Source organism: Diachasma alloeum, unplaced genomic scaffold, assembly GCF_001412515.2.
Source record: "Diachasma alloeum isolate Michigan unplaced genomic scaffold, Dall2.0 Dall_scaffold_00178, whole genome shotgun sequence".
Lineage (NCBI taxonomy): Eukaryota > Metazoa > Arthropoda > Insecta > Hymenoptera > Braconidae > Diachasma > Diachasma alloeum.
In genome coordinates, this window is record NW_021680344.1 from 4,094,284 (window position 1) to 4,106,564 (window position 12,281).

The 12,281-nt window shown below is 39.8% G+C and overlaps 6 protein-coding genes across 8 annotated transcripts; 3 read left to right on the plus strand and 3 right to left on the minus strand.

Moving 5' to 3' along the window:
• Nucleotides 1-167: 167 nt before the first annotated feature.
• On the minus strand, nt 168-1,654 carry LOC107040326 (ribonuclease H2 subunit A). Its single transcript, XM_015260374.1, has 2 exons — nt 1,376-1,654; nt 168-1,163 (listed from the first exon to the last, which is right to left on the minus strand). The coding sequence occupies exons 1-2, from the start codon at nt 1,508-1,510 to the stop codon at nt 327-329; spliced, it is 972 nt and encodes a 323-aa protein (XP_015115860.1). The 5' UTR covers nt 1,511-1,654; the 3' UTR covers nt 168-326.
• Nucleotides 1,655-1,742: 88 nt separating this feature from the next.
• LOC107040357 (ubiquitin-like protein 4A) lies at nt 1,743-3,002 on the plus strand. The gene is made up of 3 exons (XM_015260420.1): nt 1,743-1,957; nt 2,060-2,165; nt 2,482-3,002. The coding sequence occupies exons 1-3, from the start codon at nt 1,910-1,912 to the stop codon at nt 2,772-2,774; spliced, it is 447 nt and encodes a 148-aa protein (XP_015115906.1). The 5' UTR covers nt 1,743-1,909; the 3' UTR covers nt 2,775-3,002.
• On the minus strand, nt 2,808-4,387 carry LOC107040344 (gem-associated protein 2). 2 transcript variants are annotated; one of them, XM_015260399.2, is made up of 5 exons: nt 4,211-4,387; nt 4,023-4,128; nt 3,603-3,758; nt 3,237-3,527; nt 2,808-3,141 (listed from the first exon to the last, which is right to left on the minus strand). In XM_015260399.2, the coding sequence occupies exons 1-5, from the start codon at nt 4,315-4,317 to the stop codon at nt 3,049-3,051; spliced, it is 753 nt and encodes a 250-aa protein (XP_015115885.1). In that variant the 5' UTR covers nt 4,318-4,387; the 3' UTR covers nt 2,808-3,048. The 2 variants fall into 2 exon arrangements, with proteins under 2 accessions (XP_015115885.1, XP_015115893.1); XM_015260407.2 differs by having other exon boundaries at nt 2,814-3,141; nt 4,044-4,128.
• Nucleotides 4,388-4,392: 5 nt separating this feature from the next.
• Nucleotides 4,393-8,382, plus strand: LOC107040334. The gene is made up of 4 exons (XM_015260387.2): nt 4,393-4,621; nt 5,341-6,001; nt 6,241-6,537; nt 7,398-8,382. Exons 1-4 carry the CDS (start codon nt 4,567-4,569, stop codon nt 8,236-8,238), a joined length of 1,854 nt encoding a protein of 617 aa, XP_015115873.1. The 5' UTR covers nt 4,393-4,566; the 3' UTR covers nt 8,239-8,382.
• Nucleotides 8,383-8,854: 472 nt separating this feature from the next.
• Nucleotides 8,855-10,207, minus strand: LOC107039355 (protein FAM32A-like). The gene is made up of 3 exons (XM_015258925.2): nt 9,767-10,207; nt 9,462-9,594; nt 8,855-9,376 (listed from the first exon to the last, which is right to left on the minus strand). The coding sequence occupies exons 1-3, from the start codon at nt 9,847-9,849 to the stop codon at nt 9,254-9,256; spliced, it is 339 nt and encodes a 112-aa protein (XP_015114411.1). The 5' UTR covers nt 9,850-10,207; the 3' UTR covers nt 8,855-9,253.
• Nucleotides 9,935-12,109, plus strand: LOC107039344 (hsp70-binding protein 1). Of its 2 annotated transcripts, none has more exons than XM_015258911.2 (6): nt 9,935-10,102; nt 10,182-10,244; nt 10,443-10,659; nt 10,829-11,231; nt 11,393-11,630; nt 11,788-12,109. In XM_015258911.2, exons 2-6 carry the CDS (start codon nt 10,198-10,200, stop codon nt 11,996-11,998), a joined length of 1,116 nt encoding a protein of 371 aa, XP_015114397.1. In that variant the 5' UTR covers nt 9,935-10,102; nt 10,182-10,197; the 3' UTR covers nt 11,999-12,109. The 2 variants fall into 2 exon arrangements, with proteins under 2 accessions (XP_015114397.1, XP_015114402.1); XM_015258916.2 differs by having other exon boundaries at nt 10,213-10,244.
• Nucleotides 12,110-12,281: the final 172 nt, after the last annotated feature.

Genomic DNA, 12,281 nt, shown 5'->3' on the forward strand with positions numbered 1-12,281 from the left:
TTTTTAAATCCCCAAAAATCAATTATCTGTATAAAACACTAATCCAATGATTTAGACCATTACTTCCCTTCAAAATTCACACGCAAAGACATTTACAAAAAAGTAAATCAATATAATTAATCAATTAAAATTCAGTAGTTGCAACTTCTCCAAAGACTCCACACAAATTAAAAAATTCAATTCATTTATTCAATCAATTAGTTCACACTTTAAATCCCCAAAAATCAGTTATCTGTATAAAACCCTAATCTAATGATTTAAACCGTTATTTCCCTGTACACTTCAGTAGCGCCCTTAACAAAAAATCAATAAACATAATTAATCAATCAAAATTCAGAAGTTGCACTGAGGCATCGATCAACAAAGAATTCGTGTCTCTCCCTCTCGACCTTGGCAAAGAACTTGGAGATTTTCTGCTCCTTGGCATCCCTCTTGACATCATCATCATCAACATTTTCCCACTCGACCTCAACAGCCTTGTCCGCCACGATAGTCTCGGCAGTGGACCAGCTGAACCTGACGATCTGCGGATACCCAAAGATGGGATCGACGTTTTCGCTCATCCACTTCTTGGTGACAGGATCGTTGGGGTATCCACTGCCATAGTCCCCCTTGGGCGATCCCTCCCTGAACTTCCAGGCCCTGAGGGCGTGATCCCTGGAGACTTTGGCGCAGATGCTGGCAGCCGAGACGATGGGGTACGTCGAGTCAGCCTTCTTGGCAACAACGATCTTCCCGATGTCTGGGAAAATGGCCTTGAGCTTCGCCTCGTACTTCTCAGGCTTTCCCACTGTGTCCACGTAGACCTCTGCGATGTTTGCCCCAGCCTCGATGGCTCGTCTGATCAGGCCAATTGCTGAGTTCATCGACACCTCGTTCAGGGAAGTCTTCGACCTCCTGTACATGCTGTTCGCGATTATATTCGGGGAAATGGCCTCCACCATCCATCCCATCTCCTCGTGCTTGTCGCAGATCTTGTCGAATATCTCGTCTCGTTTTTCCTCTGTCAGGGTCTTTGAGTCTGCACAGCCGAGGTCCACCAGGAGCTGCTTTTTCGAGAGGGGAGCGTAGGCTATTCCGTAGACCATTGGACCCAGGACTGGACCTCTTCCTGCCTCGTCCACTCCCAGCTGACAGGGCTCGTCTTTGCAGATCTGGGGGACCTGGGGATTATTCCAGAGGAGATTGAAAACCAGTCGAGCAAACCCAGCGGCGTTATTTATTAATTATGAAAGAGGGAAGAAAGAATTGAGGGGCTAAGCTAAATTCAGAGGATTTTGGAAAAGCAAAGGAATGGTTAAACTTTGGGACTTTATCAATGGTGATTTAAAGAATAAGGAAAAAAGGAATTAATTAATGCAGTCATCATAATCACCTCGGTTTGATGAATTTGATTAATGCTATGATCACTCTTCTCGAAGAAGGGAGTTAAATCCCCACGACGAGTGATTCTCGTCGATTTTTCGGCCTCAGTCGTCTCCACTTTCGAATTTTCTTTATCTTCTTCCATAATTGTCACTAAAAAAATCACTTGTTGATGACGGTTTTCGACAATTTCTAACCTGTAAATATGTTCGGTTCGAAAGACCGCCAAAATGTCAACGTGTCCAATGGAATATCTATTTTACCGACGATCAATGCTTATTATATTTTGTCTTTTCCGGTCGGCAATTCCACAAAACTCGCATCTGTACATCTATATATATATATATATATATATATACACACCCAGCGAAGCCTTGAATACGTCCGTGAGAGTCCTCGAGGAAATTAACCTCAAAGTTAAAATGTACGAGGAGAAATCAGCGTTGTCCACGTACCATTGTTTATCTTCTGAAATTTGACGTGAGGATTTTTTGACCGAAGAATTTTATTTCGCGAGGGCATCGGGTACGTGAGGACACTAATCATGAAGGTTTTAGTGAAGATACTGCAGGGGAAAGAGTGTGTGGTGGAGGTGAGTTGATTTCGGTCACTAGATTTTAATTTCCGTCGAAAATTAATCGAATTATTCACTATTTTTTCATTCAACTGGTTTTTTCGACGTTTTTTGGGTCAGATATCACCTACAGAGACTGTGCTAGAGCTGAAGAATAAAGTCAGTGAACTGCTGGGTGTCGATGTGCCTCAGCAGAAGCTGTTGTTGACTGGAAAAGCCCTTGCTGGTGTGTAGAACATAATTATCTCCATTTATTTGGCTCGAAGTAGTCTGTCGAATTTTCTGAGGGTAAATAACCTTGGAAATATGTCAGTAAACGGCAGATTGTCTGAAAAATATCAGAAGAGCTTTTTTGTAGAGAATTTCATACGCCACTAAAAATATTTTTTCATTTTTTTCTGTAAACCTACTCCCTCCGAAGATATTTACAAAATACTCTTCACGAAATTCGTCTTCTCGTCATTTTCTCTTCATTTAGTTGACAATTGCTCCGTGAATGTCTCGGAAAATGAAAAAAAAAAAAAATTCTTCTCATTTTGCAGATGAAAATCCCCTGAGTTTCTACCCCGGTATAAAGGACGGAAGTAAATTAAACCTGGTAGTGAAGAAATCGTCCCAAGGGCCGAGTGAAGAGAAGCAAGCAACCAAGAGTGGCACTGTCCTCCTCCGGGAATCAGTGACAAAAATTCTCAAACACTACTACAGTGAATCTGAGACTGAGACTATAGTCAATGAGATGATAAAGGATTTAAGGAATAAAGTTAATAATCTGAGTTTCGACGATCTTGAGAGATTAGCAACGACTCTCATTCAGGATCAGGAGTCGATTGGCTGATCCAGGAGACGTTTAACGGTTATTATGAGCACCTGAGGATAAAATATAACTGATGTAATAATTATTAGGTGATTAAGAATACGGTGTATAATTTTCCTATTTTAATATTAATCCTTCGTCACTTCATTCAGAAGAATTCACATTCTTCGGGTCATTCAGAGGTTGTTCTTGTGATTTAATCAATTGTAAATGATAACGAATAATAAATACTTTTTTTAGATTATGAAATTTGGGTTTTTAATTGCTTTTATTTCGTCTGGAGGTGTTTTTTTAATTATGGATCTGCTAAGTCTAGTTGTCTGAAGTACCTGGCCACCAAACAGATGAATAAATTGAGGGTCTTGACCTTTTCAGACTCTTCGGGCTTCTGAAAAGATAGAAATGACACCAGAAGATGATTTTATTCACTAAAAAATGTGTTGTTTGATTTGTTAAAATTGATAAATCATAAATTTAAAGTACCAAATTTGCTCTGGCTATCGAGCAAGATCTCGCCAACGTCCTCAGGCAGGAGCAGACGTCTGGATTGAGTGGCAGCTCCAAGACAGCTAAAAGACCGTAAATCCACTGTCCTATATCAGGATCCACTGTTCCTCTGGTCTCCACCTCTTCAATCAGGTACTCCAACACTTGCTCCACTTGGAGCTGACTCAAACAGAAGATGATATCCAGTGTTGGCAGGTGAGGGGATGATCCCTCGAGGGACGAACCGAGACAGAAGTTCACCCAGCCAGTTCTGTCGTCAACATCTGGCTGAAGATAAAATCATTAATTTTGTCGAATGAAAATTGAACCTTTCACAGATGAATAATGATGGGATTTTCGTACAAATTCAACTGTTCGTCTCCTGTACTGACGATAATTCTCCCTTTCAGCTTTTATTCTTGACATATTCAGCCTGACCTCTGAAAAATCATCCACCTGACATTTTTGCCATTCGTACGTCGGGCTGAGGGTCGCTGGAGCCTCCATACATCCTCCCAACTATTTAAAAAATTAGATTAATGAGTTGATTCAACTTTTTTAGGCCCAGAATATTTTTTATCCACAAAAAAAAATTCTCGAAAACAATTTCATCGATTGAGAGCAGTCTAGACTCTTGAGAATGGTGAGAAATTTCACTTCTCACGGAAATAAAAATATTCCAGTTCATCAACAGTTCAACGAGTGTTTGACATTCCCAAAAAAGTAGAAAGCATTCATCTCCCTAGATTAAAAAATTAATATAGAAGTGGAATTAATTTTCACCAATTGATGGAATGTAATTACAGTTTTTACATTGACGGTGGGTTTTTTCAATCTGGCCTCGTCGATCCTTGCCACAACGACGTCCTCACATTGTTGTGCTTCAATTCTAAAATATGACAAAAAATCAACAATAGTTTAAATTAAAAGATGATAATTTTTGTGAGGAAGAAATAAAAATTCTGGCTTACACGACACGTTTTATGTAGTCTTCCCCTGACATTGGGGGTTGTGACAGGTCGATATTATCGTCAATGTCGCCGACGTAGAGCACTGGGTCCTTCAAATGATCATTCATAATTAAATAATTAATTTAAAGAGTGAGACTATTCAATTTCTCAACTTCTGTTTTGATCACAAAGTTTCTTCATTTCTACGGAACGATACTATTTCATGAAAACCTAGCTTAAACAATGGGTTGGGTTGGGGCGTTGCGCGTTATGTTTGAGTCACAGTGACGGATTCACGATATTTCGGAGCAATTAGTGTGAAACGAGTGGAAAACCATCGATTCAAATGGTTTTTGGGTCATAATAAACAGTGGAAAATGATGCAAGTGGTGAAGTCACTAGTTTTGTGCCTTAGTTTTATGCTAATCAGTGGTGAGTAGTTGAAAACAATTAACCTCGTCTGCTCCAAAAGGTCTAAAGCTTCTAACCCAGTCGTTAATTACCTCAAACATCATCAACTATTTCAGCTTCCTCAAACGCTTTTCTTCGCAACAACTAAAAACTCTGATTTCCTTTCATTTTCGTCATGCATAATTAACAATAATAAACAAATCCATTAATCATCTTATAATCCCATTAATTATTTCAAACATAATTATCTACATTAATTACTCCAAACAATACAAAATTCTGAACACTCCAAGGCCTTTGATTGCCTCCTATTCCTCATCCATAATTAACAACAAATAAATCCCTTAATCATCTTATAAATCCAATAATTATTTTAAACATAATTATTTACATTAATTACTCCAAATGATACAAAATTCTAAACACTCCGAACCCTTTGATTTCCTCCTATTCTCCTCATCAATTCAAATCTCAGAGTAACAATCATCCGAAGTGCATCCTAATCTATCAATTAATGAACTCAAATATAATTAATGATTAATATCTAAACCCTGTCCTCCCTAGAGATGCGAAGGCGTCATGTGACCGGTCATAAAGTGGTCACAAGACCGTCATTTTTTGGTCATATGACACAATCACAAAAATGACGGCCATTTCGCATCTCTACTCCTCCCACGAAAAAATTCCAAACAATCAATTCTCTACAAACAGTCTAAACTCAATTCCCTGACATCTTTCAGTTCCCGGATCCCTTCAAGATGACGCTCCTCGTGGCTGTCAGATTCCCGAGGTGATCCAAGGCACCTGGTTCTCCTGGGAGAACGGCAGGAACACCCTGAACGAGCTGAACGCCGACCGCATGACGAACCGAGGCAAATGCATAGCTATGAGGGAAGACAAACGCCTCCATTACACCTTCCTCTTCCAGAAGGACACGTGTTACCACTGCGTCAAGCTCATCGTCCGCACCATCAACGTCCTCGAGAAGTTGGAGGTGCCCTCCTGCGTGGACCTCCCACCAGGAGTTGAGCCCCGAATCGACGAGGTCTGCAGTGGAATCCACAAGGACCAGCAGTACATCACCCTCTTCTCCGAGAAGCACAGGTCCGTCAACTGTCGATCGTCCCTGGAGGGTGTCTGGCAATTTGCCTATCAGAACAGGTTCAGATTCACTGGTGAATGCGACAACCCTGACGCACAGATAAAGTCCTGTCAGACTGCTGGGTCTCAGTTCTTGATAACGAACGAAAAATTCAACATTACCTACAAGAAGTGTCCGAATATGAAGGGAACATTCGACGGAACTGTTGAGTACAGCTGTCTGGGGGACTGGTTCGTGGGGAAGAATCACTTCTTTGCTGTTGCCAACACCAAGGAATCCAGGAAGGACGAGAAGTACAGGTGATCAATCGTCAGAATAATTAGGGAACACCTCATACGGTTTTGCTTCCGAATGGAAGCATTGCAATCGTTCGATTTTCACATTTTCTAATTTTGCTTGGAAATGATGCAGAATGGTCTGAAATTACATTCGTCCATTGGAGGAATATTATTTTCCAATTTATGATATTTTTTTGGCTTCTACTAGAACAATGCAAATAAATGTTCATTACATTGTTAATCTTCTTATCTCAATGCAGGTGCTTCCTGAGGAATCGAGACGACGACCTCTACATCGGTGTCTCAATCACTGCTGAATGTAACACTTTGAAAACAGTGGAGAAGAGTCCTGAGAGACTGAGGATCACTCCTGTGAAGACAGAGGTCGTTGTTCCAGGCTGCAAACTCCCTCAAAACATGTCCGGTGAGTGGATCAACACAGCCAACATCGATGCAGACATCATGATCAACGAGACACATATCACTGAGGAATGGCATCCTGACGTGGGCAGGTACAGGAGGACCATCTACGTCTGCAAGGAGCAGAAGGATACCAGGTCAGGAATCAGCAGGGAATATTATCTAAATTATTCTAAAAATATTACTGATTACACAGTGCAACAAAATAAGGCCAAGCTTTTCTCCAAAAATGAAATTAATTCCACTTACAGATTTTTTCATGTCGAATTCAACGATTTTTGTAGAATTCCCCTAGCACGTCAGGTTTTAGACAGAAAAAATGTTGAAGTTGTGAAATTGGTTGAGAATTACATGTTTCAAAAAATTGAAACTAAATCAGTAGCGAAGTGGTAAAACGGTATAAGTCAATTTTGACTATTGACCAGTTTTTAATAAATATCTCGGAATGTAAGGGAGATAGCAAAATTTTTGTTATAACCTTTTTTGTAGAGCTGATTGAGAGCTACAACAAATGTAATTACGAAAATTTCGCAGTCTTCGTTAGATTCGGAAATATTCCTCAAAAACTCAATTGGGAGATAAGTCGACTTAAACCGATTTACCACTTCGCTACTGAAATAAACTGTAGTGAAAATTGATGCACGGAGAGAAATGTTCAGTAAAAATTACGGAACTCACAATTCACTCACCGATTACGGAATCGACTCAGAAAATTTAAGTGACGGTATTGTAATTTTTCACAGGAGATTGAGATAAAAATTACGGAACGCTCCGGAAAAATTCCATGCTAGTTCCGTAAAATTTCCTACAACCACATTTCGCTCCGGAATTACGAAAAAGCTACGTAATTTTTATTGAATATTTCTCTTCGTGCGGGGAAAAATAACAGAATATAGTTAATGAATGATTTTTCCGTTAGAAGAAACCTTCTCCGATCCGTGTTTATTACTAAATTACTCATGATATAAATGTCTAAATTTGCCTATTCCTGCTCCAGGTTCATGATGGCGAGGTTGTCAGTGGACGGTTGCCAGAAGGACTACGTCTGCTTCGACTTTGTCCCTCAGCACCACAATATCATCAGGTTCAGGAAGGGGGTGGCTGTAATTAAGGATGACTTTCACACTGTCTGCTCCTGGGTGAGTTTCGAGAAGACACCGAATTGGAAGTACAATCTGTTCCTGGCGAAGCGTCCGGTTGCCGTGAGGTGTCCAGTAGCTGGCAAGTTCAGTTTCGAGCAGAAGGGGGAGATTCCCTTCGAGACGAGGATCCTGGGGGGAGTGACCCTCTCCCCGAGGCCGACGTTCATCTGCCAGAGGAATATCTCAGATTTCTCGGTTTGTGGGGGGGACCAGAAGGAAATTGCTATCGACGAGAACTACTGTCTGTCTGTGGATCACCTGGGGAGGCCTGTGGACATCTACAGCGAGCCCGACTACAGGATGAAGTGCATTGGCTTCTGGAAGGAGAACCTCAAGTCTTATTTGATCACTTACGACGAGTTGGATCCCTACAGCAAGTATCGTTGCTGGGTTTATCAGAGGGCTGATTTGAACAGAGTTCTCATGTCTCAGGCACTTGGGCCCTATTGCAATATCAATCAGGACGTCACCAGCAGCAACTGGACTGAGGGGGCTGCTGTCGCTCTCGACATGACTGAGTACGAGAGGGAGAGGGATCAGTGCCCCATGTACTTCGACGATGGCAGCAATCCTTGGGCGAAGAGCGAAAGCCGCATCACTGTCTTTCACTTTGGAGTCAACTCCAGTCCAGGATTAATGGGCATTGGGGCGTCTTCACTGTTCTTGGGGGTGATTGGCGTCCTCTGGGCTCATTGAACTCAGTGAACTCGTGTGCTGCAGTGTTCATTTCATTTTAGGATTCCATTGGGAATTTAGGATTAAGGCCCGCCCGGGTGTACTATCTTTCGAATGTTATCAAGATTTTTTTCATCTTTCGTAATCCAAAATTGTCAATTGAGTGGTACATCATGTAGAAGTTCCCCAAAATTATGATAGAATGATTTTAAAAAATTGAAAAAATTCTGAACTTTTTCAAAGAGCGTTTTTAATTGAGATTCAGAATGAGTTGAAAAAAGCGGAATTTCAAATATCTGATTAGCTGTGGCAAATTATCTATTAGCTGTCATTTTCCATGGCGGATAACAAAACACTAACTCCTCATGGGAAGTGACAGCTATGTTCAAAACAGTGGTATGTAGTCATTTGCCATTTTTATGGGATAAAAGTGTGATTAAAAAATCTCCAAAATATTACAACTTTTTTCAAAGAGCCTTTTTCGTAATAAATGTCTCTGTGCCACTTTCTTGTTATTCAACTTATTCTGTATATATATTAACAAAGCTCTTTAAAAAAATTAAGAATTTCTTCTAATTTTTTTTTATTATTCATTCATAATTTTTCAAAACTTCTGCATGATGCAGCACTCAATTGACAATTTCAGAAAACGAAAGATAAAAAAAAACATCGAGATAACATTCGAAAGATAGTACACCCGGGCTTTAAGATGATTGACTCATTCCGTCCATTTGTAGAAATTATAGGCGACTTGTTCATGGGGATGTTTTTTAAATGTTCAAATATCCGTGCCTTACATTCATATATTTTTACATTGTTCTTTGGATATTGAATCTCATGAAGCACAAAATGACAGATATTGCGAGATATTTTGTACTTTATTTGTTGAATATTTACAATTTTTTTATTGGGAGCAGACACATCTGTCGATCATCAACTCGTTGAGAATGAAATTAATGTTCATTATTTTATAAACGTCGAGATACTCTAATGCAATAAATTGATAATAATAAAGATTAATGATAAATTGCGTTGATTATTTCGTCCAGGAGACCTTGGGGATGTCAAAGTGCTCGGTGAGGCTGTCGAGGTGTCTGTTGAACTCCTCGACCCTCTGTTTATGGGTCTTCGATGCCTTCTGCTTGATCCTCTCAGTTTGCTGTGGACAAACGATCCATTATTATTCTTTTATTCAATGAAACCCTCCAGGGTGATTGATCGATGTTAACAGAGATAATTGTCACCATTTTCTCCTGCATTTTCAAGAACGCCAGTTCTGCTTTTGTCCTCTGGACGACGTGCTTCGGCTGCTCCTCCTCTTCTACGATTTTCGATACCTCGACCAGCTTTTTCTTCTTCTCTTGTTTTCGTTTTTTTCTGGAAGAAATGTGAAACGTTTGAGATGATAATTCATCGTTAATTATTATCAAATCATTGTTAATTATTGATTTGTTGACTAATTGCTGGAATTAAACTGTGCCATCAACAACTTCTAACCTATAAGAATTTCTTGATGCATCAATACTCAAATATCTGGAGTGTCACTCACTTTTTGCTGACAGTTTCGTCATTCTTTAGTTTCAGAGTAGTCCTGGACACTTGGGCGTAAGGATCATCCTCGTGGGCAGGCATTCTACTCCACTTTTTGCTCCAAAACAACACGAAATGTCAATGCCTGTCACAACACTTCAACTTCAACTGCCTGCAGCGCTGCGTGTGGATGATTCCAAGACTTCTTCAGTTTCAATGATGAACGAGTGAACCTCAAAAATACATGTCGAGTAGTAAATCGTTGTAAATCGTGCAGACAAAGTAAAATATAGTGTTGATATCAAGAGAATAAATTCATCTCCACGTAATTATTGATTACTTCAATTATTTATCTGTGAGTAATAGTTTGAAATTCCCCACCTGCCCTAAAAGATCATTCGCCCTGTCATGAACTGCTAGGAAATTGCTAAAAGGTTCTGATTTTTTTTCATGGGAACATCGCAGTCACGAAGAAACAAAGAAAACGCAATGAACAGGTAAATTGGTTAATAAATAATCGAAGAAATTTACAACTTTATTTTATTTTGTTATTGTCATCTAAAGAGTCGACCTTGATCTGTTTGTTTCGCCTTCACCCATGACTGATGCCACCTTGATACCCATATTTGGTGGATTCGAGGCCTCAACGACTCCAAATACAGCTAGAAAATATTTATGATTTAATTTATTTTCAGTGAAAATAAAGAATCGAATAAAAATCCAGAGAATGAGAATGCCAGCAGCAGCAGGCCTCTGTCCATTGAGGCAGCAAGAGCTTCTGGGCCGATTCGTCCAGTGGAGAATCAACCGAGACAGCCTGAGAATCTCCAGGGCCTCCTGAGATTCGCAATGGAGGCTACGAAGGCTGAAGATGCACCTCAGAACACTCATTTCACTCCGATGGACGAAGAGGTACTAAATTTTCATGTAAAATGTTTATTTTTACTGGAGAATTCATTGAATACTGGATTCCTGGGGCATGATTCTCCCAAATTCATAAATTTCAAAGCGAAACAGTGGTAATTCCCACGCAATAACGAATAAAAACCTTCGCATAATCTGATGTCTTCTTAATTTAAAGAGCAAAAAGTTTCTGAACGAGGCATTAGCATCCCTGACAGTGAACGTCGTCGAAGAACTCCAGAAGTCGATAAAGACCCTGAGAAATGTAATGGAACTTCGTCCAGAGGACGATCCAAGTGAATACGAAAATGCCCTGGAGGTGATAGCTGAATACGTCGACAGTATAGACATTGCAAACGACTTCTACAAAATCGGTGGCTTCTCCATCTTCGGTCCATGCTTGAACTCACCTCATGCATCCATCAGGTGGAAAGCCGCTGACATAATAGCTGAGTTGACGCAGAACAATCCGTTCTGTCAGAATAAAATTCTTGAGATGGGACTCATGCCTATTCTGCTGGGAATGGTCGACTCTGATCCCTCGGATCAGGCGAGGATCAAGTCACTTTATGCTGTTTCTTGTGAGTCAACTTGACTGAAATTTCAATTTTTATTATTGCACTCCATGCAACTCTTATTTTTTCATCCATTTTTTATCCCTGCATTCCATTAAATTTTTGGCCATTTGAAGTAGACAAATAGAATGCAATAGAATACTTCATTCCCTTGATTTTTATTCTAGGCATTGTCAGGGGTAATGCACTTGCTCTAAAATATATGGACGTTAATGATGGATATTCAGTATTGATGAGAGCACTCCAGAGTCCAGTGGAAAAACTGCAGATTAAATCGGCATTTTTACTCTCCGCACTGTGCAATAAAGAGAATGCACACGCAATTCGGTCGAATTTGATTAAAATGGGATTGATTGATCAGGCTGCTGGGTTATTATCAATGTCGAATGTCTTCCCTGACACGAGGTAAGGCACACCACTCGCACTAATTACTTAATTAACTATTTGATTGACATTCTTTCATTGTTGAAGTGTTTCGTGCTTGTAATCACCAATTTTGAAATATTAAAAATGAAACATAAGCAAGGGTAATCTGTCATACGTATTTCTTTCTCGATTTTAGGGATCGCCTGTTGGATATTCTGAACAGTCTCACCCTCAACAACAATCTCCCTGCCTTGAGAGAGTGTCGGAGGCCTGAATTTTGCCTCAAGCAGACCCTGGAGCGTCACCTGGCTGATTTAAGAGCCGAGGAAGCGGTTGATGAAGCCCAAGCTTGTGCACAACTACTTGACAAAATATTTGCTGATCAATCGATGAATCAAGACAGATAGTTTTGTTTTAATGAAACTTTTTCGTAATTTTTAATATTAACATTACGTTTTTTTTTTTCGTTTATTTGGAGAATAAATAATTACATTTACCAATAAATGAACTGAAGCATCTTTCGAGCATTCTAGAGTGGATTTGGAGGTGGCAAAAAGGGATTCCTTAATGAACCCAACGTTTGTACTTATGAAATTGATAAAAAAAACTGTTGGATGATTGTTCGTAACAATTTCAAACGTTCATTGTGGAATTCCCTTGAGCATGCTTACCTCTCCTCCTCAATTTTTT

Bases quoted from the DNA above. Each gene is read 5' to 3' on its own strand.
- LOC107040357 (XM_015260420.1), top strand. From the start codon at position 1,910: ATGAAGGTTTTAGTGAAGATACTGCAGGGGAAAGAGTGTGTGGTGGAG. The intron at 1,958-2,059 runs GTGAGTTGATTT...TTTTTGGGTCAG, and splicing joins GGAAAGAGTGTGTGGTGGAG to ATATCACCTACAGAGACTGT. The intron at 2,166-2,481 runs GTGTGTAGAACA...CTCATTTTGCAG, and splicing joins GACTGGAAAAGCCCTTGCTG to ATGAAAATCCCCTGAGTTTC.
- LOC107040344 (XM_015260399.2), bottom strand. From the start codon at position 4,317: ATGAATGATCATTTGAAGGACCCAGTGCTCTACGTCGGCGACATTGAC. The intron at 3,759-4,022 runs GTGAAAATTAAT...TTTTTTAAATAG, and splicing joins TAATTACATTCCATCAATTG to TTGGGAGGATGTATGGAGGC. The intron at 3,528-3,602 runs GTACGAAAATCC...TTTTATCTTCAG, and splicing joins GGAGACGAACAGTTGAATTT to CCAGATGTTGACGACAGAAC.
- LOC107039344 (XM_015258911.2), top strand. From the start codon at position 10,198: ATGGGAACATCGCAGTCACGAAGAAACAAAGAAAACGCAATGAACAG. The intron at 10,245-10,442 runs GTAAATTGGTTA...ATTTATTTTCAG, and splicing joins AAAGAAAACGCAATGAACAG to TGAAAATAAAGAATCGAATA. The intron at 11,232-11,392 runs GTGAGTCAACTT...TTTTTATTCTAG, and splicing joins GTCACTTTATGCTGTTTCTT to GCATTGTCAGGGGTAATGCA.
- LOC107040326 (XM_015260374.1), bottom strand. From the start codon at position 1,510: ATGGAAGAAGATAAAGAAAATTCGAAAGTGGAGACGACTGAGGCCGAA. The intron at 1,164-1,375 runs GTGATTATGATG...AATAATCCCCAG, and splicing joins ATCAAATTCATCAAACCGAG to GTCCCCCAGATCTGCAAAGA.
- LOC107040334 (XM_015260387.2), top strand. From the start codon at position 4,567: ATGATGCAAGTGGTGAAGTCACTAGTTTTGTGCCTTAGTTTTATGCTA. The intron at 4,622-5,340 runs GTGAGTAGTTGA...GACATCTTTCAG, and splicing joins TAGTTTTATGCTAATCAGTG to TTCCCGGATCCCTTCAAGAT. The intron at 6,002-6,240 runs GTGATCAATCGT...ATCTCAATGCAG, and splicing joins AGGAAGGACGAGAAGTACAG to GTGCTTCCTGAGGAATCGAG.
- LOC107039355 (XM_015258925.2), bottom strand. From the start codon at position 9,849: ATGCCTGCCCACGAGGATGATCCTTACGCCCAAGTGTCCAGGACTACT. The intron at 9,595-9,766 runs GTGAGTGACACT...CATTTCTTCCAG, and splicing joins GACGAAACTGTCAGCAAAAA to AAAAAAACGAAAACAAGAGA. The intron at 9,377-9,461 runs GTGACAATTATC...GTTTGTCCACAG, and splicing joins TGAAAATGCAGGAGAAAATG to CAAACTGAGAGGATCAAGCA.